We start from the raw sequence: 27,534 nt of genomic DNA, 5'->3' as shown, positions 1-27,534 counted from the left end.
TGTCACACAAACACAAATGTTTCCCATGAATGTGTTACTGTTTTATAATGCTCTTAGAAGTGAGACATGTTGAGCACAGGGATGAGTAGATGAATGAATCTGTCTCTTAGGCTACATTTCTACTAAAATATTGTACCCGTACTGCAATATTATACACTTTGATGCAAGATTTGCTTTCAAAGAAATTATAATATAAAATTGAAATAAAACTGGAATTATTCAGGTATTCTAACACAGAAAAAAGGCAATTCTTTCTGAATCAAACCTGCATTAATTTACGCATTTCCACAGATTTTATTAGTTGATGGTTGAAGATGACTCAACATATTCCAGGTATGATGTGCTTCTGAATAATGTCCACAGACACAGGTCAAGGACCAAGAAACTTAGGTCAACATATGTAGACATGTAATGTCATAGTCATCACTGTTTTTGTGATATAATGTCAACGGTATAAAGGCACTTATACGCACATACCCCCACCAATGCAGCATCCTATCTCATAATGTTAACATCGGATTCGGATCCAATTAAAAATTCACTGGCTTCTTCCCATGCTACACCCTTTTATCAAGTTTCATGAAACCTGGGTTGGCAGGTTTCCATAATGCTGCTGACAAACAGACAAACTCAACCAGAAACATAACCTCCTCAGTGGACTTTGCATGTAATATTTGGACTTACTTTCCAGCTATTTCAAGTGTTTAATGTAGTTATGTTTAATCATTAACTTGTCCTGCACAAAGAACATCTTTTACATTAAATATTTGTTAATGCCAATAATGAGAGACCTCTTATGTATGTGTGTAATATATCAGCATTGAATATTCATGCATTTACAGTGCCAGAGTACCAGAAGTCAGTCTATAGTAGGAGGCTGCTGCCCTCTTGCCCACTGAGATGGTATAGCACACAGTGTCGTCAGCCACCAACTGAATTTCCATTCATTCAGATTTTGATGTTTAAATCTTTTTCTGGGAGGTTAGAGCAAAATATGACCTAAACAACAGGGTTTCCAGGATACAAAGATCGAAATTAGTGGCAAAAATTGTGAAAACCACACTGGTATAACTGTGTGTCTTTTTGCTACAGTACTACCAAGACAGAAACATGTAAGTTTACATTACCAAATCAAACTCAAGCACACACTCATACACGCACGCGTACACACACACACAGACACACACACCCTCGCGCGAGCCAGACTGCCAGACATCGCTGAAATTATCTGTCTTTGATGACTTTGTCCATACCAGACATGACAAACAATATGACGGATATCCATCGGGTGCACCAGACTGTGTATGTGTGTGTGTGTGTGTGTGTAAGCAGTGGCTGTGTGGATGCACGTGTGTGTGTGTGTGTGTGTGTGTGTGTGTGTGTGTGTGTGTGTGTGTGTGTGTGTGAAGTGGAGGTCAATTTGGACAGACAGTCTGCCGTCCCAGATGTCATCAGAGTGACCAGTGGTACCGTTCTGACCTCTGACCTCTCCAGATGGTGACACCCCGCTCCCTCCATCAGTCTGTGTGGTGTGTGTGTGTGTGTGTGTGTGTGTGTGTTAAAAGGTTTGACTGACTGACTGATGAGGTTTGAAGGATGTGTCACAAGGGTTTAAATTAATTTAAGTTCTAATCTTATTTCAAATATTGCTTTTCAGCAAAGGTTTGGGAAAATCTTGGAACAACAAATGCAAGATGACATTTTTGTCATAACTCCACTGGACACAGGATACAGTTTGTTCCATAGAAATAATAATAACAAGCAGAGTACTTGAGGTACTTTTATGTACATTTTATGTAACTTTATACTTCTACTCCACTACATTTTGAGACATATATTGAACTTTTTATTCCTCTACATTTAGCTGACAGCTTTAGTTACTTTTCAGGTCAAGATTTAAAATGAAAAACATGATACATTTAAAATGATTACCCATTTTTATAAATTAAACCACTTAAAAGTTTATTAGGTAGTTAAAATGAGCGGAGTGTCATTTCACAGTGTGGTATTAGTACTTTTACTGAAGTAAAGCATCTGAACACTTCTTCCACCACTGTCTTTTTTACTTCTTTACTTTTTTTTTGTACTTTTTTTCCATTTATTTTATTAAATTTTTTAATTTTTTAATGTTTTTTTTAATTTTTTAATTTTTTAATTTTTTAATTTTTTAATTTTTTAATTTTAATTTTTTTATTTATTTATTTATTTTTTTAATTATTTTTTATTACGGCTTTTCTGGGCAATGCGCATGCGCAGAAACCCGCGCATGCGCAGAAGCGCCGGAAAAGCCGCGCATGCGCGGAAGCTGAAAACTCCACGCATGCGCAGGAGCGGAAAAACCCGCGCATGCGCAGACGCGGAAAAACCCGCGCGTGCGCAGAAGCGCAGCAGGGTCGCGCATGCCCAGAAGCGCAGCGGGGCTGCGCATGCGCAGAAGCACAGAAAAAATAAAATAAAATAAAATAAAAAAACACAAATATACACTTTAACCGTGTTACCATCATTTGTCCTCTGTGCAGCATCTAGAGATATAATTTATGAGACTTCACTGTTTTTTTGTCTTTATGAAAGAATAGTTCACTTCACAAAACTACATATAATTTATGGGAATTTTTAAGGTTTTGTTGTGTACTACATTTTCAAAACCATAAACAGCAAAGAGAACCTGCTCTCTCTCTTTCTCTCTCTGTCTCTCTCTCTCTCTCTCTCTTCTACACTAATATATTCATTACTGTCATTAACCTTTCTGCTACACAGTCCCCTTATCTAATTATCCCCCTGTTACCACTGAACACACACACAGACACACACACATACACCCTTCTCAGCTGCTGCTCCCCACACACCCCATGCCCACCTCGGCTACCCCACATGTTGTTTGACAAATGAGTGGTCTCGCCTCATCAAGCACATGACAATGTAAACAGATGGGAGGTGGAGACAGGGACCCGTGCCAGCTCTAACAAACAAACACACACACACACACACACACACACACACAGTGCAAAATCCCCAACATATGTTGCATTTATTCAAACAGCTATGCTTAGAGACATTTGCAGACGCTCGGGGAGTATGGCTAACAGGAGGGTCTTTCAGAGCAGCAACCAAGAAGGAATTATCTGATTTATTGATTTGTCTCGTCCTTTGTGCTTTTATAATGGAGGTACAGATTGCATGATTATTAGAAGACAGACAGAAAAACAGATAGATAGATAGATAGATAGATAGATAGATAGATAGATAGATAGATAGATAGCCTAAAGTCATGATTCCTTTGTGGTCCCTTAGTTAATTAGTTAGTTAAAGACCTGATAGAAATATGGATTTTTAAAAAAGTACTTAATGCATATAGCCCCTGACACCAGGGTTTTTCTGGATTAAGAGGTTTTAAAATGCTTGTGATAATGTTAATCAATAATAATAATCCCTCAATGCAAATTTTACTTTGATACTTTGAGATTATTTTTGATGATGATAAGAATGTTTTTCCCGTACCAAACAATGTCCATTAGTACAGTACATCTTGTCATCTTTTAGGAGATTTTGTTTTATCTGGATGATAGCAGTACAAACACAATGTTTTACTGAGACAGAGACTTTAAACACAGACATGGAGAGAGTTGCAAAGGCAGAGACGTTACAGTTGCACCAGTTAAAACATTTATTCAAAAAGAAGTTAAATCCGTGTGGACATAAATAGCAACAGGTTCTATGCTGTATATTTAGATATCTGCTGGTTCTTGAACTTTTCTCACCCTCAGATTAGACAGAGAGTCAGACGTGTGACAACATCACAAACAGGACTGTGACTCACGTTGCGTCTGAAAACACAGTATAAAGGGTTCAGTATGCTTCAAGCACACTACTTTATATGAAGAGGAATCAATAAATATCTAAGATAGTAGACTTGTTCCAAGTGGACTCGCACTCAGCGGCGGGTGAAAAGCCACACAGCATTATTGTTTGTTTCTGTTTATTCCTGTCATTCTCTATTCACTATTCCGTTTTTACACTGTTCCAAAAATCTCTTAATTTGAAGCATTTTATTACCTATATACTCAATTTCAACAGGCTCATAATATAGATAATACGAAGGTATTAATAATACATAATAAAAGACATATTCTGTAACATCAGCAGTGATACTGTGCCAGGATAATATGGACACATTCAGACAGAATAACAGTTGAATAACAGTAATGTAGTGTATCAACTGTTAAGATAAGGGCTCTGATTCCTGCCAGCTATCCTTTAAGCGTAACCCTAATTTACATTACTCATACCAGAAAATAAAATTACACTAGTTATTTAAAGCATTCAAGATCTTTTATATGTTCAGCTCCAAACATATAGACAGTCATTAGGAAGACGGATGAAAAGAAATGTAACACTGTGGGGTAATATATTAACGACGGAGGGTTGTGAGGTTAGCATGAAGCCTCACACAGTCACACATTGCACCAGGGTTCATTGTATATGAACAAAGACGAGGCTCTTGCTTTAAGTTCTCTCATGATTCTTTTAGTGTCTCCACATTGGCCATCGATGCAGTTCACTCGCTAGAGTTTGACTTTCTGGGTGGCACAAACAACAAACATCTGTTTCCTTTTCTCGGCCACCAACATGCTGCAAATCATTTCATACCTGCACTTACACTGATAGAGAGCTCAGAAGCAATCAGATATGTGCAACAGTTAAACAGATAAGAATTTAATCTTATTGGTCCTATTTCCTCACCATTACATACGCTAAAAATACTATCAGTCCTCTATCACTAATGTCACTTTAAAAACAAGCTCATATACTTGGCTTCACTTTCAAATCCTTTTCTTCACTTTCCCAGCTGTCTGTCTCTTTCATGATAAGCTTCACAACATGGCAGTCTGGGGCAACTGTGCTACTACTTCATTGTAATGGCATAATATACAAACAAACATAACTTTCACATGGCAACGAGTTTAAACTGACTAAAACATTCATATAAAGAACAGCAAGATCTCAAGCTGTGGCTGAAATACAACTCAATACATCATGTTTAAATAACAACAAAAATCTGAACTAAAGTCAGAAGTTCTGCATATTTTGCTGTGATCCCATGATTGTTTAATCCATATGTTAAATTGTTTTGTTTATTTGAGACATTGTGATTTGATCCTGTTGCCTCTTATTTTTGGCAGGTTTCTGCATTTGCTGTCCTTTTTCCACCTGATGAGGTCCGAGCTCTGATGAACCTTGATCAAGTGCAGCAGGAGAAGTTTGGTTTCTTCCTGGGAGCGTCTAAATTGGGCAGCGACTGGTAGTGACTTTTCTCATCAAAAGTAGCCTGTTTTGTTACCTGCCTGTGGGTCAAAACAAAAAGAGGGACAGGTGGAATAAAAGATGTAGTTGAGTTTTTATTTCATGGTATATATGTTTAGCTGCCAATCACTTTTGTAACAGCTAATAGCATTCAGCAGTGCTGATGTTATGGTATACAGGCATCAATCGAAAGAGACTGTGCTTGGGTAGAAGTGTCTGTAGTTATGGTCAGTCCAAATAGAAAAGCCTTTTGCAACCATTTTACTTTAACTTTTACACAGCAGAGGGCAGCAAATGTCCCAATTAAGAGCTCGGCATACAGAGTGTTTGCTGTTCATACTAAATATTTGTGGTTCTGATTCTTTTTTTGAAATATTATTATAATTTAACCAGTATAACAAAACATTAGCCCTTCTTCTCCCTCAGATGGAACCTTCTCATGTTTTTGGACTGGTAATAAATATTTCTCTTGGCAGACATTTAACTTCTGTAGCTGATTAAAATACAACAATGTTCAATTTTAGTTTCCCACTTAATAACAAAAATAGAAGCCATGAAATATATGTTAATTACGCCTGTTTTTAACCACTGACACGTCTCCTGTGAGGTTAAACCTATAGACTCAAAGATTTGATTGGTGCATTCGGCGGACTGAACCGTTGTATTTCTGTACCTGGCCAGGTGCAGCACAGCCTCCAGGATGTTGGAGCCATCTTTGGCACTCGTTTCACAGAACAGAGTGTTGTATGTCTGTTGGGTGAAGACAGGAAATTAAGTCAAGGGTTATGATTTGGACTTTTGGTGTGCCAAATGTTCAGAGCTTTGTTGTCATTAAAATATAGTAACAGTACAGTAGGAAGACTGGGTGTTTATTTGTCATCACCATGGCCAGTTTTTCTCCATAGCTGGTAGGAACACTGGTGAGTCCATCTTGTCTGAGATCAGACTTATTTCCCACAAGCATGATGGGAATATCCTCCTGGGACACATCCTGCTATGCAAAACAAAACAAACAAACAAATAATTGAAAAAACAGGAGCAACCATCTAAGACAGAAATGATTGGTTCAACATAAAGCACAACAGTATGCACATAGTTTTCATTACATAATTGGCACATGACATACAAGCACAGCATGCATAAATAAAAAAGCACCAGAAATGTCAGCATGCCCGCTGTTTAACAACAAAACACACTCTTAATATTGTACATCCAACACTTACATATCTGCTGCATGTAGAAAGAGAGAAACAAGCAAGATCCCTGAGTTTGATATCTAATGAACATGTGACAATGCTTTCACTTACAACATTTCATAAGTTATACATATGCTCCCACAACAAATTGCCATTACAGAAGATGGATTTCACCTTCACTGTATTATACTGAGGTCTGGAACTTGTTTGCCAAACACAACATTTCAGCAGAGGAGAGTTGCGCATTACCTCGATCATGTCCACCCACTCTCGGACATTGAGAAAGCTTTTCTCACAGGTGACGTCATACAATAGCAAAACACCGTCCGCTCGGCGGAAATATGACTTTGCAATGCTGCGAAACCTGAGAAGAAGAGAGAAAATGGTTTCAGATTCACATTAATTATAAAATCAAACATTGTTAATTAATGTTTCTTGTGGTAGGATAAATACATTATGACTGCAAATGTGGTGTGTTTATTCATTTTACTTTTAAAGAACTCAACTAATAAGCTAACTACAGAACACATACACAAATAAATAATTCAAAACAAAATACACATCATAAAACAGTAAAATTGCATTCACACCAACACACACCTCTCTTGTCCTGCAGTGTCCCATAGTTGCAGTAAAACGGGCTCTCCATCCACGATTAGTGTCTTCATCTGGAAATCCACTCCTGAACACACAAGAGAGACACAAACATGTCACAGTACAGTTATAAGATGGTGAAAAAGGAGAAAAGACACATTTTAGTGCACTAAGTTATCTCTCAATGGCTCTGCCTTGTCAGATTAACTGAATATTAACTGTCACTATGACTTCAAATCACTATGTGTAGAAATTAATCGTTAATTAGTCAGCTGACAGTTCTTAGGGAATCATTTTTAGAAAGGTCAAGGAGGAGAGAATGAGACAATAGAGCTTGTTATTCTAACATAACACTGACAAACAGTGATTTTAGTGTCTCCATCTCACCCAGTGTAGCGCTGGAGTTTAATTTGAATTCGTTCTTGCAGAGACGGAGCAGGAAGCTGGACTTTCCCACAGCAGCATCTCCAGCCAACACGATCCTGTAGGCCTTCTCTGATGTCATGTAGCCCAGGTCAGCGCTGTCCCTGTCATCCTTCTGGAGAGGGACAGAGAGACACAGTGAAGCACTCATGCAACTCTCAGGAGTATAGAATCTTTATCCTGCACATTTACTTCATGTCAAATGTAGTTTGTCCTCGATTTTGCATTTGCTGCTTTTATTTGTGTCTCTGTCCATCATCTGCTTTGTTCAGAGATGGAGACGAGGGATTTATGTTTCATTGCATGTCAGGAAATGTCAGAAATACATGAAACAAACTCTAAAGCTCCACCAACAGCAGCTGGAAATTGTAATGTACACATTATTTCAGTCAGACATTATGCAATATATTCTTACTGCAACAGCAGAGCATATTAGCTTTGGCATCTAAGCTCCGACCTCATCACTCCTCAGGCAGTTACATGAGGTGCTGTCTTGGTGGAGGATGTATGAGGAGTGGGGCATGTCGTGTGTATGGCAGCACAGCTCGAGTTGCCTCCCTGAACTAGCTTGCAGGCGTCGCTCCATAAAAGTATTTTATTAACAATTTTATTAACTTAGTGCCAAACAGGTGGTGGAACAAAAAATGTAAATTTTAATCTTCTTGAATATTTTAAAACACATGTTGGAAAGTTTGACATGATCTCAACAAAAGGAAGAATAATCTTCTTATGAGCAAAAATATCAGTACTCAAACTTTGAGGAATCCGACCAGTGGCTTTGGAGATATTTTGCTACATGTTGGAAACGTCAGAATCCCTCTCGTCTATCTTCCATTAAATAACCTCCCCTCTTACTTATCTTCCACATCTGTCTTACCTGAACGCTGATGGCAGTGAGGGCTTTTCGTGTCGGTGGGGTTGAGGGTTTGGTCACACTAATGATTTCAGAAGGCTTCCAGTCCAAAACTGAGCTGCTGTCTGACCCGAATGCTGATTCACCGTCCTGAGTCTCTGCTGGCTGTGATGTAGACACACAGTAGCCGACATTAACACAAACATCGGACACATCATTTACATGTTATCACTATGACTAACATTACAACCTGCACAGTAGCTGTGGACATGAGTGAGTTGTTGATAGCTAGGAACTTGTGTACTGCGACACACAGCATTTTATTCTTGGCACGCTGAAAAAAGGTTCACAAAATAACTCCTTTACCTAGATGTTTTACTTCTACAATATTCTTTCATATTTATAAACTGAAGCAGAGTCACACACCAAAGTAGCAATTGACTTACTTGACCGACTGAATATCTTTGCAGCTGTATGAACTGTTATTTATATCATTTTATATATTTTTATTCTAGCAGCAGGACTGAAATATCTCAACAATTATCATATGATTTGCATTCAATTCTGTACAGATATTTATGATATCTAGGGGTTAAATCCTACTGACTTTTCAGCTTCAGGGTTCAACACTAACTTTTAAAAGTCATTGCCAGGGTGGGAATTCAGCAAAAATCAAACTGAAAACGTGGTTGCCTAATATTTTGAATAATTAAGATATTGTGCAATTATATGTCAGCTTAATAAATGAAAAATGTGAATTAAATGAATAAGAGCTTTATTACACTTGGTATGAGTAGTAAGTATCCCAGTGTGCTACCTTGAACTATTGAACCTGATTTATCACTTAATGAAGCTGTATGTTGGACAGACTCTATAATTTTCTGTCCTGCTCAATTGCGTGAATGTGAGTAAACGCCGCATGACACATGCATCGTTGTCTGGTTAGTTCTGACTGTAACAGCAACACTAAATCACTAATGCGGCATATATTAAAAATGCATTTATTTTGGGTTGCATGTTTTGCTGTTTACTGTCCCTGTTAAAAATAAAATCAGCCTTAGCTGTTCTTGGTCTTTATAGTACTTAGAAAATGAGGGCATGCAGAAACACCAAAATGGGATGGTGAACATTGTAAATTTTACACAGTATGTTTGTATTACCTTTGTCATGTTGGTATGATGACATCACAGCAAACTAAACAGCCTCACAGAGCCATCTAGGCTCTTAAAGACTCTTAAACAAATATTGCTTTGCTACAGTATCGATGGGCATGAACACTCCTAGTGTCTCACCTCAGTGTCAGAGTTTTCTCCCATCATGCTATCGTTGTTGTCATCCTCCCCTTTCTTCTCCTCCCTCTCTTCCTCTTCCTCTTCTTCTTGACCTTTGACCTCCTGCTCTGAGTCGTAGCCGCCGTGTGAACCTCTGAGAGTTGACAGGCCGCTGTCCATGTAGACCTCCGGCAGGCTGTCCTCCTCGCACTCACTGCTGTGTCTGCGCCTCAGGCCTGGGTCGCACATGGCCAAGGCCAGAGTGTCACAGCTCGGCCGGCGAGGGTACAGAGGGATGTCATCCATACGCTGCACGAACCTGAGGGATGGGTCAGGAATAATCTGTGACAATAAACAAAAACAAAAAAGTCCTATCCCTAACGATATCCAGCAAAGTTATAATAATGTTTGATATCTAACTAGTTTTTATTTTATTTTATTTTTCATTTAAATGTCATTTTAGTGAGTTTTGAGTGAGTGCTTTGGTTTGGACTTGTTTTGAAACATTTAATTTTTGTTAGTTTTTGTTAGGGACAGTAATAATTCAGAAGTATGTAGCTACAGATACAGAAACATACAAAGTACATGGTCGGATAACTGTTTTGGAATAGCCAAAATGTTTAAACTTTTGATTTGGTAATCAACTTGAGTACTCTTTCACTACCACGCTCACCTGCAATTTCATCCCGACCCCAGTTGATTAACATTAGACCTGAGCTAAACACTTGGTTAACTGGCATTGATCTGCTTTTATTATTATTATTATTATTATTATTATTATTATTATTACTATTATTATTATGAAGCAACTGCACCATCTTCTGGAACGTCAAGACTGTTCAATTTCTGTGATTCAATGTTACGAGACCAGACGGATATTAATGCCATCTTCTTTTTCCTGTAGTGATATTGATAGTGGTAATATTCTTTCACCTCCTATTAAGATGTAAAATGTATATGAAATGTATGTCCTCCTTCTTTATCACATTCAACACCACAGAATCATGTGGTTAAACTTCTCAGCTCTTCAGCTTTAACAGCAGCTTGAATAAATATCTCAAAGCACATTCAACATTTACTTTACTACTATGTAAATCCCAAGGAAAAATATTTAAATCTTTTTTATTGATTTGAAGTTTGTCACTGTGTACTTAAGCAAAAAATCCTTCTAGACAAATTACTTAATCCTGACAAACCTGGTCTGAAATAAAGCTGCTCACCAGTTAATCATCCTAAATCTACTGTTGATCATTAAACTCCTGTCCTTTATGCTTTACACTTTTACTTTGACTTGTTTCTAAAAGGAAGAATCAAAAGGCTTCAGGTACATATCTTGAACAGATATAAACTCAGTCTACAGATATGAACCATCTCATTGTGTGTATGTCTCACCTGTCCATCAGTACGTGGGGGGACGTGTAACAGATACTTTTACTTCTGTTTCTGTTCTTTATTTCTCCTGGTGATCCACCGTTACCCGACTGCAACACACAACAGTTAAAAATCATTGGTTTTCAAATTTTAATGCCTGACATTAAAAAGTAGTCATACTGGGATCATTGTGCTGAACATTACGCAGCTTTCAGCTAACAAAGTATCACATGAATGTCTTTTAAATAATTATATAAATGAGTTTAGGCACCAAAATACCAAATTTCTTCTCTTTTTGTGTTATTGTGCCACTCCAAATATATTATCAGCAGAGAGCAAATCTGATGCTCAGGCCTATTAGACTGCAATTCACCTTTATTTTGACTTTAATCAATTCAACACACTGACTGTGGATGAGTACATCATACAACCCCACTTCACTATATACAAACTATCCCTTTAATGTCTTGCAATAAAAATAAAAGATTGAAACTCAACAGACACAAACATTTGGTCAAATGAGCCAAAAGTGAGCTGAATATTTATATAAAAAGAATTACAATACCAATTTATATGGAGTCCACCAGCCAAATGGATTAAATTACTTAATCCTCTTTTAATTAGGGAACTGGACTAGGTTTGAATTTGGATTTTTCAAGTGTGATTTTACCCTGGTGATCCTCTCCAGAGCGGCTCTCAAGCCGTCGTTACTGTCATGCAGCTTCCTGTTGGCTGTCCTATGCACATAGGAGGAAAAATAATGATTATTATAATTCTTTATTCTCCAATATTTTTATTCTCGATACAGTAGGATCTCTCCCCATGTCTAGTAGAAAACCTCAACATATAACGCTGTCTGACTTACTGCAGAATCTCGATCTGGCTCTCCAGGATGTCTCGCTCGTCAGAGAAGTGTTTCATGAGCTCCTCGTCTCTGAAAGAAAACACAAATAATTATTGGTTATTATCAGTGGTGGAATGTAACATGTAAATTACATTTACTCAAGTTCTGTACTTAAGTACAATTTTGAGGTGCTTGTACTTTACTTCAGCATTTCCATTTTATGTAACTTTATACTTCTGAGTTTGAAAACAATAATAAATAATAAAGACAATAAATAGCACAAGATATATTTTATGCCTCTATGTCCCAGCTAATGTCTGTAAAAGCAGAACATTCATTTCACAGCAGATCAACTGATTTCCTCAAAGGCTTTACACCTAATTTGTGATCAACATGAGACACCTCAAAGATGGAGAAACAACAGTGTAAACAGAACCACTGAGATGGTCCGAGTTGGCGGAGTATTATCCTGACATACTCTGTTGCTTCTGTTGCTAGGTAATGCATCTGAATAAGTTATTGTGTGTGTGAAGTCACTCCAGGATATCCTCTTTCAGCTGTGACAAAAAGGAAACACCCCCGGGAACCAATGCACCATCTGTCTGTCAGTGAGAGGGGGCGTGTCCTCCGTCTCTGTCTGTCTCTGACCCTCTGCAGCAAAAGATCTCAACAGTGGGCTCGTTTGATCAGCAGTTTGAGGCCAGATTGATAAACTTTATTCTTTATGAAGCTAATGAATTTGTTAAAATTAAAAGTGGGTTTCAAAAAGGAGAGATTTTGCATACCTGTGGGTCAACAGGTGCATAGGAGAAGACCATAAGCCAACTACAGAAAACATCCTGATACTATTCTACACTTTTAAATCAAATTAAAGGAGATTTACTGGTAACAAGATTGCATTATTTACTGCAAAATAACCCAACAATGGCTATTTGTACCAAAATGTTCCCAATAATTCTCTGTAAATATATGTTAAGTTGGAGAAATTGCAGCTTTCTAGATGTAGGAAATGTGTGCAGATATTTATTATTCTCATGTTCACATAAATCTACAAGTGAGGTGAGAAAAAAGGAGAAGAAAACCGGCTTCACAACTCACTCATTTTAGGTTTAGACTTTCAGAGTTTACACTGGCGAAGAGTGTGTGTGTGTATGTGTGTGTGTGTGTGTATGAGGAGAGAGGGAGTCTTATGTAACAATTCTTCCTTTTTTAAACTGTGATATATTAAAAAATGCATCCCGAAATACTTTAAATTACTATTTTCACATATGTAACTTTATACTTCTACTTAACTACATTTTAGGGGCAAATATTGTACTCTTTACTTCACCACATTAAGCTGACAGCTTTAGCTCCTTTCAGGTCAAGATTTAATGTCAAAAAATGATAATGCATATTTATACATTAAACCATATAAAAGTATATTAAGTGGTTAAAAATTAGCCCTAGCTGGACAGTAAAATGTTGCTTATAGAAATGCATCAAAATAGTAATGAAATAATATATTTACAATATATAAAACTATACAAAAAAAATATACAAAACATATATAAAACACTCTGAGTGGGGCCATTCTGCATGACAAGTACTTTTACTTTTGATACTTTAAGTACATTTTGATGGTGATGCTTTTGTACGATTACTGAAGTAAGTTTTAAAGGACTTTTACTTGCGGTGGAGTAGTTTCACAGTGTGGTATTCGTACTTTTACTGTATTAAGGGATCTGAATACTTCATGCAGAGAGAGAGATGCTTAGCCCTTTTAGAGTGCGCTTCAACATTTTGTAAAAGACTGTAAAAAGGATTGAAACTCAACTCAACATGAAAGACGATTACAAAGAAATGAAACATGTAAACGTAAACACACAGCATACATAAGAACATAAAAAACCCCAGACCAAACTATTATAAATTCACCGTTCAGAGTTGATGCTTTGATCGGTGATCTCCGTCTTTAGCGAGTCCATCTCACTGTGCAAACAGGCCACTTTGGTCTGAGACCTCAAGAGGTCCTGTTTTAACCGCTGGTTGTCCTACAGAAAGGAGCAAAGTTACTCTGTTACAAACTAAAGAGAAGTAAGAAAAAAGCCAAATACAAAATTTACTGAAAAGAAATGTGATGTTATTAATGACTGTATTTGGTTTCACCAGTGTTAGCTCATTGATCTTCTTCCTCAGAGCCGGAGACTCGTCTTTCACTGCGTTGTTCTTGTATTTCTCTTCTATCTGATGGAAGAGTTCACATATTTAGGATTAATGTTAGTTAACTTTCATATGGACCTAAATCAGACTGTCCACACATTTAGTTTATACAATATATACAGTATATATGCACACAATCATGGTAGCTGGTTTGAATCAGTGAAGTCTATCAACAGAACAAATCAGTCCTGGTTTATCTTCTGGTGAATGCAGTCAGTGTTGTTTTTAAAGGACTTATTTTTCACTATTTCGCAGAATGTGTTTTTCCAAACATGTATGGTACTTCAGTGCACCCTTTGTGATGAAGCCTGGGTCCTCATAACATCGGGACAGTGCAACAGTGCATCAGTGTTTTTATTGACATGCTTTTTTCTTTAAGACTTTCATCTGACTGAAGTAACGAATAGCTTAAAGTTTTGCAAATGTGTCTCCAATCTGGTATTTTATTCTGATACACATATGCAAAAAGTAAAAAATTTAAATAAGTTAGACGTATATAATTATGATTTTTTTTTAAATTCTTTAGCAACTGGGGCTCTGTTTGAAGGGCAGGAAATGTATATATTTATTCGAGGACATAATCTCTGTATGAATTAGGTATTTTTTTTTATGTGGTTTGTTTGTCTGTTTGGATTATGGCAAATCTGCAGGCCCAATATTCATGAAACTTGGTGAAAGGGTGTAGCATGGGCCAGAGAACAACCCATTAAATGAATTATTTTGCAGGCCTTGTGACACTCAGGTCGAGTTGACCTAACTATCTTGCAAGGGAACACATCAGATTTTTCCCAATATGCCAGATGCCCAGTGGTGCACTGGAAATGCAAGAGTCATCTTTGAATAAAGTAACCACACCACACCAGTCACCACAACACATACTAAAATATACTAATTAATAACACATACAAATTAACATATTATTATTACACATACTCCATCAGATTCCACAATAACTAACTAGCTATTATTTGCACTACCTGTTGGTCAACAACTTACTGTTACACATCTGACTTGCACTATTGCACAGCATACTGCACAACTTTAAAGACTATCTATACATGAACCTGCCTCCCTCTTGCAAAACCGTATATTTACATACATGTATATTCTTTGAATACTTGCATATACTGTTCTTTTCCGATCCTATTTAAAAAAAATATATATATTTCTCTTACTTCTGTCTTCTTTGGCCTCTGTCATCAGCAATGTAAGATTTTCATTGTGCAAGGAAATGCGTTTCTATTGTGTATATGACAATAAACTTTGAATTGAATTGAATTGAATTGAATACCCAGTGTAATCATATAGACCAACAGAGATAATGTGTCAAAGTGGGAACATGTATTGAAATCAAAGATGGAAAATAAACTTACCATCTGCATCCTCTGGATCTTACACTGCAGCTCACACACTTCAGTTTCATAACTTCTGTGTAACTCGCTCACTGTAGATTCTGTTTTCTTCCTCTCCTTCACAAAGACATAAAACACAGAAAAAAACATTAAATAATTAGAATAATAGGAATAAGATAGCAGTTTATGAAACTCTGTGTGTGTGTGTGTGTGTGTGTGTGTGTGTGTGTGTGTGCTTGTGTGTTTACTGTCTCTGCAGTTATGTAATTTCTGTGACACCTTAATCTGTGACTATTTCAGGGCAGGTTTTGAACAAATGACAGAGGCTCCAGGGGGATCGATATCAGGAACCAAAAATAAAGACTCTGTTATAGTTGTCAGAACATGTGTGTGTGTGTGTGTGTGTGTGTGTGTGTGTGTGTGTGTGTGTGTGTGTGAGAATGCAGGTGAGTGACAAAACAAACAGCAGCTCCTGTGTCAGCTGAGTCAATGAAGTACACTTACATAAGTATATACACAGGCAGGTGATAAAACAGAGTTTATGTCCCGCCTGAGCTTCAAAGAAACATCAAAACCAAAGATTAGATTAGAGATTGAATGAAGTTAAATTAATTAGATGGTCTGATGCCGGTACTGTTCTGTCACCAAGTCAGTCATTTTTACTTTTCATTCCATGTCATGGAAAGCCAAATATTGTTATCAAATGTTATCATTTCTCAGAACACACTGTTTAATCTCTATCTTTGATAAAACTCCAGTAGTTTATAATTCATGGAACGAGTGAAAACAAGGGTCAACAAGGCCATAAAATTCTTCTAATTCAAGAATTAAAAAGCTCCTGTAACAGGAACATATGCTTGCCTGAGAATGAAACAAACTGCCTCAAAACCATCCCAAAATGTGACTTCTCTCATTGTGATCGGACATGAAGGTTATCTGGATCCTCAGTGGTGGCATGTCAGCAGACTTGAATCACCAAATTTGCAGCCTAATTCCTTATAGATTATCATTTTCATTCACACGTCGCTCAATCTTATCATCACAAATAGATACATCCATATCATTTTTAACATCCGAGGCTCAAACATGCTCCAGCACCTCTGTCTGTCCACCGTTTATATATCTGTAATCCACACAGTTGTGAAATCCAGCTGATCAGCAGGCGTGTCTGATTTTGGATGAGTAATCGGATATTCAGCCGCGTACGTTTGTTTGACATGAGGGAAGAACTGAACAAATGCACCCTGCTTATCGCCTTTGCTTACACAAACTCCACAGAAATTAGCATTTGTGAGCCAGAAATATTAAATTATGATTCTTAGTTTTATTATTATTACTTTCTCTTTTAACTTTTAGTATGTAGTTCAGCTACGCGTATAAAGTATGTACTATTGCTTGCAGTTTGCATGCCAATGGGACATACTACTTCATCATTACATTGCATATTGAACTTTGACCCCCTTTATATAGAGAGTTGTGTGTCAGAATAGCCAGAAAAGCCTCTGACTTGCATACTGCAAAATGTAACTGGATGTAGTAGACATCCTGGTATTTTTGACATCTTCATTATGTGTTGAATACTAAATAGTATGGGAGTTTGGGTAGAAGTGATGTTTTTGTGTTTTGCGTGTCATGTCTGAGTTTGTCCCACCTGCTCTCGTGCTTTTTTCTCAGCAGCATGGATGCGTTGATCCATCTCTTCCTCCATTTCACTGAGCTGCATTGAAGCTTGGTCCTGTGCTCTGCAAAACAGTAAACAGATATTTTCCCTGTTCATCCATTAACTACTGTATACTGACTTATCCTACTAAAATAATGAAAAATATATTGCTCCAGTGGACACAACATCTACTGGTAGCTCTACTGAAAGCTGCAGCCACAACAAGACCCTCACATTTGATTTCATTTGAGATCAGATCTCTGTCTCCCAAAGCTTTATGGATAAATTATTAAATTTTTCAGTATAGTCTGTGTATGATCAGTTTATGTGAAATATGGCTTCAACCATGTGTTTACTTATTATAAATGTTTCCTGGGCTACTAAACAAGGTGGCGATGCCTTAATCTATAAATCCATGTTCAATTTAATGTAGATGCCACATCATTTCCTGCTAATGCATTCTGATAAAAAAATAGATGCTAGGTCTTCCTTAGAGTACATGTTAGAAAATGTGCATGCTGGAGCTCCCTTAATCTTTTACTGAACCAAATAGTTCTGTGTCACAAAAGTATCAATGTCTTTAAAGCAGGGATCATCACATGTGCTTCAGTAAACAATTGTATTGCATAGCTTTTAATAAGAAATCATACAAACCTCATTTTTCTTCAACACTTTCTAATGTTATAGTCTCCATCTTCATCTTTGTGTGTGTGTGTGTGTGTGTGTGTGTATGTGTGTTTCCCACCGTTTGATGGCGAGGGCCAGGTTCTCCATCTCCGAGTTCTGCTGTTTGATCTCTTTAGTGAAGTTTAGGATGACTTTCTCAAACTGATTTATCAGCCTGGGCTCAGTCAGACTGATGTTCTGGTACAACGTCGCTGCTTGTTCACTCCTGGAAGACAATCAGGATTTTACCTTAGCTTTTCTCTGTAGTATCGGCATGTGACACAGTAATGTTTTCTGGATTTCCAGGAATTTAGTTTGTTCTGTTGACCACACAACATGAAATCAACATTGGTGAATTGTGAGTAAACAATGTCTGCTTTGTCAGCTCTTAAATGTATGATACATGAATGAAATGATCTTATCAACAAAGAGAAACTGAATTACAATAGCTGTATTCTCTATACCACTGTTTATTTACTTATGTTGTGTAATTTATGTAATCTACTGTATATTTACACTAAAGTATGTTGAATAATAGTACACATATTGGATATGTCGCTCATAGTATGTGATTTTGGACGTAGCGAGAGACATGAGGCGGGTTTCCATTAGGTACTTTTCCCTCTAGTGAGCCGCTATGGATGTGACTTGGGAGAGAGGATCCACACAAGATCGGCCCAACTTCACTGGTTAGCGGCTCAGGTAGTGGCCTCGAGTAGGTGCTTTTCTGAGCTGCTACTGAGCGGTGATTTTGCGCATGTGTGATTCATTGGTAGACTAGTGCAAACTGGACACTGAGGGGTTAACAGCTCCTGCTCTGCTGACTGCATCTGGGAGGGACTGCAGCGGGAGGACTGGGCCGCTTTTGAGTGCTTTGGGATGGCGCCTGCTACTCGTTAAGAAGAGTAGGAGTCTACACCAGAAAAAGTCACTAGATTCGTTGCAAGTCACTTTTTGAAAAAGAGTCGCTAGAGGGGTCTGAATAGTCGCTAAATATATTTTAACATAGTCGTTAACTTGGTAACACTGCTTGCCGCGTTGGTCTTTTGTCACATTCGGAATCTGTTGGTCAGCCGTTACAAAAGTACCTGTATGGGAACAGAGGCCGAGGGAAACTAACTAGTGGGTGTAGCCAAAACACTCAGCGATTTCCAAAAAGTACTCAAAAAGTACTAAGTGGAAACACACCTATAATGACAGAAACCAGCTAGGTGTCCCTGCCTGTATCCAGTCTTTATGCTAAGCTAAGCTAAGCTTAGCTAACCAGCTTCTGGCTGGAGCTTTATAGAAGCAGAAGAGTGGTATTAGTCTTTTTAACTCTCTGCGAGAAAGCAAATGATCAAATAAGCATTGTGAAAAACGGACCATCCTGCATCCTTCCCTAAATGGTAATTAGATCAAAGTCAATCAGTCACTGGCTTGTGGTTTGCTGCTCCAGTTGCTACTCCTGTTAAGTGTTGTTTGTCTGACACCACTGACACCATGTGCTGTCTTAATTATTATGTTTTCTGTTGTTCTTATGCTAATGTTGTCTAATCAGATTTAATGTTTCAGTAATTTTCAGTGTGGGAGACTTTAGAAGTCAACCTGCTCATAATTCTTATTTGCTGATGTTACTGAGAGACGCATCTTTGCCAATTAAGTCAATAGGCTTTAAGTGAGCTGATTACAACGCTTCAGCGATTCCTGATTATTATATATTGTTTATTTTCTGTTATCTCACACACACCTACAGATTGGAACCCACCGTGATATCTGGAATAAAATCTGTTTGACTCTGACTAGAGCTATTCCATTAAAAGGCCAACCCAGACCAAGTTTCTCTCTCCTCTGAACATAAGCTACTCAAGTATTTGGGTGTCCCCGGGAATTGTGTATTTCTAGTTTAGTTGATTGAGTTTCTTGACCCTCATGTAGGAATTATACTACTATCCTATACTACTACTAATTATCTTGAGTAACCAGGTCATGATCACTGGAAAGAGACATTGCTGTGAGTTTTTAAAGTTTTTTTTTTTTTGCTTTGAAACCATATGGTTTCATTATATTCAATAGAAGGCAGATTATCTCCAACATTCAGCAACTCACACCAAAACAATCTAGCTCGATAACAATAACACGTTAGATAAATGAAAAGAATATGTATTTGTCCCATTAATAAGCAATGAAAGAAACAATCTATAGTGGTCTGGTTAAACCTTTTATTCATGTTTCTATGGCGTATATGGGTCCATGGAAGACAACACAGTGTATAAATATCCTCAATAACTAACTTTTGAGTTGAGGCTACAACCAATTTATCATATTGTCCAAGGCACAAAACTCAGACCAAAGTGTTAACGTTTTAACACTTGGTTTCACCTTATTTGCCAGTGACACAGAAAAACATAATTCCAGCATGAACAGAGTTCCTCAACAGAACAATACAGAAATCAGAAGGACAGTTTATCCCATGTGTGTTGTCAGTCATTATACAGTGATAAAGAGTCCTGCGTCACAGCATGATGGTGAAAGTGGGTCATAAAAGTCTACAGTGTGTTTGTGTGTGTGTGTTTGCCTACTGACAGGGCGGACTGGCTGTAATGCTAAAGCATATAGACACTGCTGCACGTCCGTCAATAACTCATGGTGACACAGAGCATGCTGCAACAACATACAGTGTCAAACACAAACTGATCAGAGCAGAAACACACACAAACAGTCACGGAGAGTAAACGTTGTACATAGAAACTGTTGCTAGGTTGTCACTGATATGATCATGTGTTCAGGTTTGCTTTTTAAGTTGTAGAAAATAACTCTTTAGGTATGATGTTCACAGTAATGTTTTCTGTTTGGGTCTTCTTTATCACAGGATCAGAGTCACAGAAACTTAAAAAATGGCACATAAATATATAAAGTGAGCAAAATATTGCTAATAAACTCTCTGCCTTATTCTGTTTTACTCATTGGACAACCCTGGTTTATTTTTCTGTGTCCCCTGAATTAAACAAAAACATGATTCTTTTTTCCTAATTGGTTTAAGAGGTGCTACCTATTATTAGGGCCACGGGGCAATCGCACCGAGCAACTCTTTGAGTTGCAGGACAACTTATATATCAAAATGTACGGTTTGACTTACATATCGAAATATTCGTATTCCATAGATAAACTGCGTATTCCATGGAGAAACTGCGCAAAATTTTAAAAAACAATAATTGGAGATTTTCAAACGTCTACTTCTCCTGCATGATTTCACCTAGAGACTCCATTTAAACGTTAAACAGTAGACACAAGTCTTGTGCAATGGTGTATTAATCCACGTCATAGGTCATATAGTTTTTTATCAATCCCTGTTCAATGACCATGATCATTTTTGGAGAAATTCTGAGATTATAATGGGTGTGTATAGCATGGAATGTTCGTGTCAGAGTGTGTGATGACATCGCTCAGAGTGTAGAGGGAGAGAAAAAACTGTAAAAAAATAAATCTGGAAACTGTGCTCCAGGCCGCAAATTCCACTCTACAGAAATAATTTATTCATAGAAACATAGGAACATTTGTCTTCTCACTCAATCCTCTGGTAAAGCTGTCAGAGTTATAGTTTGGGCGTAGGACGCACAGATGCGCCACCAACACGCACCAACAGCCCCATTGGCTCCCATATTAAAAACGCAGGAAGACTTTTCTCAGATCGCTCTTACAAAGCCATTTCTTAATTTTTCTTCATAAAAAACATATGTAGCTGTTCAGGAAGAACTCAGGACGCTCAAAGTGAAGTGAGATCAATGATAGTTGATCCAGTTTGTCCACCTCTGGCTGCTGTCACTGTTCCGGAATTATTATTATTAAGGCTACAGGATACAGAAATCCCAAATAATAGGGAAACCAAATTCAGAGCTCTGAAATGAATGCATGATGAAGTGCTTTTGACTTAAATATGTTGTTTACAAGTGGATTTCTACACTCAGCGGCCACTCTATTAGGTGAAGTGTGTATCTAATAAAGTGGCTGGCGTGGTCTTCTGCTGCTGTAGCCCATCTGCTTCAAAGTCGGACATGTTGTGTGTTCAGAGGTCTTCTGCATATCTTAGACGTAACAAGTGGTTATTTGAGTTACTGTTGCCTTTCTATCATCTTGAACCAGTCTGGACATTCTCCTCTGACTTCTAGCATCAACAAGGCATTTTGGCCCAGAGAACTGCTCCTCGCTGGATATTTTCTCTTTTTCAGGCCATTCTCTCTAAACCCTAGAAATGGTTGTGTGTGGAGGTCTACATGCCTAAATGCATTGAGTTGCTGCCATGTGATTGGCTGATCAGATATTTGCGTTTACAAGCAGTTGAACAGGTGTACATAATGAAGTGGCTGGTAAGTGTATATTTCTGAAGCACATAAAAACTAAACCAAATGAGGAAAGCATGTAGGACATCTTGTGCAAACCAGCCATCCTCTGACTGAGTAACTTACTCAACTAAAACACAGAACCCATTACACCAGCCTCAGTCTCCAGTAAAGTTATGAACAGGAATGTAATTGATTTTTCATCTTGGTGTCTCTGACACAAAATATTCTTTCATTCCATTTGTCTGAAGTGAGCTGTTGTCATCTCTCAGCTGACTGTAACTTCTTCAAGATAAGAGAGTGTATTTAGCAGATAGTACCACTGTGACAATCAATGTACCAATGCCACAGCACAACAGCAGCACGAGGACCAGTCCCATGCAAGGCCCGGGGCCACACACACACACACACACACACACAAACACACACACACACACTGAAGGTAATATATATATGTATATGTACATTTATATATCTATCCAGGGTGTACCCCACCTCGCAGGGTACACAAGAACGCAGATACAAATAAACACTTAACCAGAGACAGGACTGGGTATCAAAACTATTTTTGCCAATTAGAATTTTAATTAATATAGAAATGTTTTTTTGCACAAGAAGTAAATCTCCACTTCCTCCAACTGTCAACTGAAACTACTCGTTTCGGACTGACGATGTCTGTGCACCTGGTCTAAAGTTAATGGCGCAGTATTTTCTGCAAACTTAAGATTTCATCGTTAAATTAGTACGATTTTTTCCCTTATTGTGCAGCCATTCTGGTGATTACTGAAGGCAAGGATGCCCTCTCCGCTGAATGTCCAGTCAGTCTCATAGAAACATATGAGAAAAGTATTTTCTGCCCTCTGTGGTGAAGCTGCTGACACAATGGTCTTATAATATTAAGTGTTGAGGCTGTCAGCAGGATGCTTCAAAAAATAAACATATGTCTAGGCTGGCAAATAGTTGCCACATTGTCATTTTTCAATATATATTTGAAAAGTATTATACTGTAATATCCTTACATTGATTTTGGGTATAACACTCCCTAATACATCCACAATACAATGAGAGTATTCAAAATCATTATATTAGCTTTTCCACAATCCACAATAAGTTCATGATAACAGACTCCTGCTCCTGGAAAAACTGCTTTTAATTAATATGTTACAAAAGGCGACTAAGCTGGGCCAAATGTTATCATGTTATAATAATTGAATATTCAGTTAGCCTTTTTTGTAAAGGGTGCAGCTTTAAGATACAGCTTCAGCTACATTACTGGCATTGAGAAAACACTTTAGGGAAGTATTGAGGAACTATATGTACTATCACACAACAATAAATGCTACTCTGTAACATTTATTTCAGTAAAGATCATGAATTGAATAAAATTAGCCGCACAAGATGAAACAGCTGTTAGTGTTATTGTAAAAAGATGTGTTTACCAGAAGGACTTGACTGTAATTGTAAAGATCTGGAATAAAAAAATATTGTCAAGGAAAACTAAAGAAAAATATCTCAACTTTTTTGGATCCTTTCGCGCTAGAAAAAACAATTATTTTCATTTTTGAGGAATCAGTTTAACTGTAAAGTTTATTAAATTATTTTTTTATTGGTGGAAAATGTTTAGCAAGCAAAATTTCCCAGAAATTCCTTGTCAACAGACAGTCCAAAACCTAAGAATATTCACCAAATTCACAATATTTACAATCAAAATAAAACAAACAGGAGCAGAAAATCCTGTCTTTTAAGAAGCTAATTAAGGTACAATTTTGAATTTCTGCTTGAATCTTTTTTTTATTAGGCTATTTTTCTTTTCTCTTTTTATCTTTTTTTTAATCTTTTTTTAAATTTTTTTTTACACATTTTACGTTTTGATCACCTACATGTTTCATTCTCCATGAGTCCACATAACTTATTTATTTATTTATTTATTTATTCATATTTGAGTTATAATGAGATGCCTTCATGAGCCATACTCAGTAAAAACATAAAACACTCACAGTCACAATTTATTTCCGTACGTCATTCAGACCAACAATTGTTTAAGTTGTGGATTAATCATTTTTAATTTGGGTATTTCCCCGTGTGGATACGCACACTGCCCTCACTGTTGATGACGTTCATATTATCTAAAGAATTTCCATATTTTAAAAACATCCACCCAGCAGTAGGCTACAGTAGCGGCGGGCAGCTGTGGCTCTCACCTGGGGATGAACTTGGCTTGCTCGCCCAGCTTCCTCTCGAAGCTCTCCCAGGCGGCGGACACGTCTCCTCCGTCAGACTCCATGACCTCTCCGTAGCGGTCGTGGAAGCCGCTGATGAACTCCACCAGAGTGACTGTTCCGTCGTTGTCGACGTCCAGCCGGTTGAATATCCGCTCAGCCTCGTCCGCGGACACCTGCAGCTCCGCGCAGATGGTGAGGAACTCGTTCCTCTCTATCTCCCCGGAGTTGTCCACGTCGTAGGTCTGGAAGAGGGTGCGCAGCCGCTCCTGCTCCTCTGCGCTCATGCCCCTGATGGGGGGATGTGTCTGGCTGGAGAAAAACAAGGAAGGCGGTTCGATAAATTAAGGTCACAGAGGCCAGCAGACCCCGAAACCATTAAGAGTACTGGTGTTTTCTTCTCGGGACACCTGCAAAAGGTATAACTCCAAACTTCCAGACTTGCTCGCTCTTATCCAAACATTTCGACAGCTGTTACGCATTTAGGCTACAAAAAGTCTGATCAGAATAATCCATTTTAAACCATTTAAACGGCTCGATAAATCAAACTAAGGCTCCTCAGTTGCCTCCATCAAATTATCCTGGGTTTGTTACAGCAGTAGCAGGTGGACGGATAACAAAAACTGCTGTCTGACTCAGGAAACGCGCCAGCCATCCGTACCTGTGTGCGGTGTGTGTGTGTGTGTGTGTTCACTCCTCCTCTCACCTCAACAATAGAGGAGGTCTGGGCTTCAGGCCAAAAGAAAGTGCTTTCATTGTGGAGGAAGGCTAATAGCCTAAACTAGCTGAATAAACTTTTGAAATGATAGAAGCAGAGATTATTTAACATGTTTTATCTCACAAACACTGTGGAAAATGTGTTTTTAATACCTGAGGCTCATGCATAAACATTGGCACATCATTTTACTGTATTCTGTATAATGTGCATGTCTGGAAAAAGTTATTCAAATCAATAAAAATGACTGTTTAAATGAATGATTTGCCTTCTGAAATGGTTTTATGGACAAACAAAAACTAACAACATGGATGCCTTCATTAATTTATATATTCTGTTTAAACCTGGGATCCTTTATATAATTTGGCAATTATCCTCTAATATTTCCCCACGGTGTGTAAAAGTCTTTCATACCACTGCTCTCATACCTTTGCTTTGGACAGGTGTTCTTACCTCATACCTTAAGTATCTCTTATTATTTAATGCACATGTTGCATTCAGGAAAAACACCAGAAGGCCCCAGGGCATAAAATTAGCTGTGGTCCTCTGTTCAGCCGAGCCCAAGACCAGTTAACATGTCAACGTTAAGGCTCTTTCTTTCTAAGTTTATATTTAATCAATTCAATTCAATTACAATAAATAAATAACTTTACAGGGATATACAGGGATTTTTTGGCCTTTGGGAACCTGGTTAAGTTACCAGCTTTTCTTGACTTGTAAAAAAGTTACACAACCAACATATTGTTATCAGGGTCATTAACTCCTATAATCTGAACATTTTCATGTCATACGTTACAAAATGTGATAGCTGTATTGTTTTAAAACTAATGGAAAGTTGTTATTTTTTTATTTTTAAATCAAAAAGAAAATGACACACTCCACACTCCTCTATTTCACCTTACTATTTGCATAATGTGTAAATGTAATTGAATTTAAGGTTAAGTATTTTGTTCAGGATTTTCCTATATTTACCCAAACAATATGTATAATTATCCTGTGAGATTAAGGTCTGTGATGTCCCAAACTACAGTAATATAACATTATTCACCAGAAGTGATTAAATTAATCCCACAGTTTCGGTCAGGTCCAGGTTTTTCATTACACTTCCTTGTATTCCAATGAACAACAAAAGAAAACCCAACCCTTCAGGCCTGCACAGTATATTCACTTCACTTACATGTATTTTATCAATATAAACACACGACTTTCTCACCTGGATATCAGGTGTTCTGTGTCGCTTGGAAAGTCTCCCTCACTTCCTGAGGACTTCTCGTCCTCTGTGTCATCTTCTTTCTCCTGGTGGCGTTCTCTAAAGCCGCTGATGAACTCCTCTAAGGTCACCGTGCCGTCATTGTCAACGTCCAGGCGCTCGAATATGCCATCTGCTTCTTGGGACGGGACATGGAGTTCCTGACATATAGTAGAGAACTCTTGTTTTTCGATACACCCTGAATTATCCACATCGTAGGCATGAAAGAGTGAACTCAGGCGCGTCCGTTCTTCCTGACTCATGCGCCTTTTTGCTGCCATAGTTTTGCCTAAATTTCTTTGATGATGCAGTTTTAGAAGAACAGGAATAAGGCAAACTGTACATCCAAGTCAAATAGTTAAATTTAACATTGTGTTTCCTTTTGGTGAGAATCAGGTTGAAAGTCAGCTATTAGGTGAGAGCAAGTAAAACGATTTGCTCCATGTTTGAATAAATCCCATCGATGAAAGACTGCAGGATTGTTCACTTTTATACTCTCCCTCCTCCTCTTTCTTTCTCCTTATTTAACATGTGGATACTCCTGACAAAGCCACATTTTTTAAGACCCTGAAAGATGCTGTTAAAGCCATGACTGGCATCAAAGAGCAAGAATTCCTTTAGGCGAGCCAAAAACAGTGTGGCAAAGATCTGCAGGAGACTTTCTGTCTTCCATGCAAACAGGTTAAACAGTGAATATAGGTCATCACATAAAACCACCACATTTGATAGTTTTCCTCATTTCCATTAGTTTGGCATATATGCCGTTTACTGCTTTTGCATCCTGTTTTGTTTTTTCTATCTTTAAATGTTAGTGAATTTGTTTACTAGGGATGCCTTTGACTAAATAAATACTAAGTTGACTAATATTTTTGTCGTTGTCGACTCATTGATTAGATGATTTAATCAGCAGATCTGTAAAACTCCACAAACAATCATTAAATCTTGTGTTTACCAAAGATGTGCTCATAAGACACTAAGCATGAAAAAAGCATTAAAAATGAACCAATCAATCAAAGAAATCTTAGTCGACTTAGACCAAAGTGACAAATAGTTGACTAATCGACTCACCATCAATCCTCAAAGGTACATGTATGGGAAGACACTGAGTGATGCCTGCATGCATCTTGAATGCACAAGTTAGCATGTTAAACTGCATTTTCTCTTGTTTTTAGAGGAGTAATCAAGCGATAAAAGGTGATCTTTAGAGTAACTTTGTCTTTTTGTTACAGAAATACAAAGGTAACTTATAATGACTATTAATAGTACCATGGGGTAACCTTTTCAAAGTGGACAAGACAG

The 27,534-nt window shown here is 37.7% G+C and overlaps 1 protein-coding gene across 1 annotated transcript; it reads right to left on the bottom strand.

The window, feature by feature from the left end:
* Window positions 1-3,671: 3,671 nt before the first annotated feature.
* On the bottom strand, window positions 3,672-26,516 carry rasef (RAS and EF-hand domain containing). The gene is made up of 18 exons (XM_059337494.1): window positions 26,200-26,516; window positions 24,254-24,583; window positions 17,813-17,959; window positions 17,059-17,149; window positions 15,429-15,524; window positions 14,002-14,079; window positions 13,771-13,886; window positions 11,875-11,943; window positions 11,680-11,746; window positions 11,031-11,119; window positions 9,660-9,957; window positions 8,392-8,532; window positions 7,479-7,629; window positions 7,098-7,179; window positions 6,747-6,861; window positions 6,185-6,292; window positions 5,975-6,051; window positions 3,672-5,342 (listed from the first exon to the last, which is right to left on the bottom strand). The coding sequence occupies exons 1-18, from the start codon at window positions 26,514-26,516 to the stop codon at window positions 5,240-5,242; spliced, it is 2,475 nt and encodes an 824-aa protein (XP_059193477.1). The 3' UTR covers window positions 3,672-5,239.
* Between the last annotated feature and the right edge of the window lie 1,018 nt (window positions 26,517-27,534).

The sequence above is a fragment of the Centropristis striata genome, chromosome 7 (assembly GCF_030273125.1).
Source record: "Centropristis striata isolate RG_2023a ecotype Rhode Island chromosome 7, C.striata_1.0, whole genome shotgun sequence".
In the NCBI taxonomy this organism is placed as follows: Eukaryota; Metazoa; Chordata; class Actinopteri; order Perciformes; family Serranidae; genus Centropristis; species Centropristis striata.
Note: the sequence above shows the minus strand (reverse complement) of the source record. Positions and strands in the feature narration are given on the sequence as shown.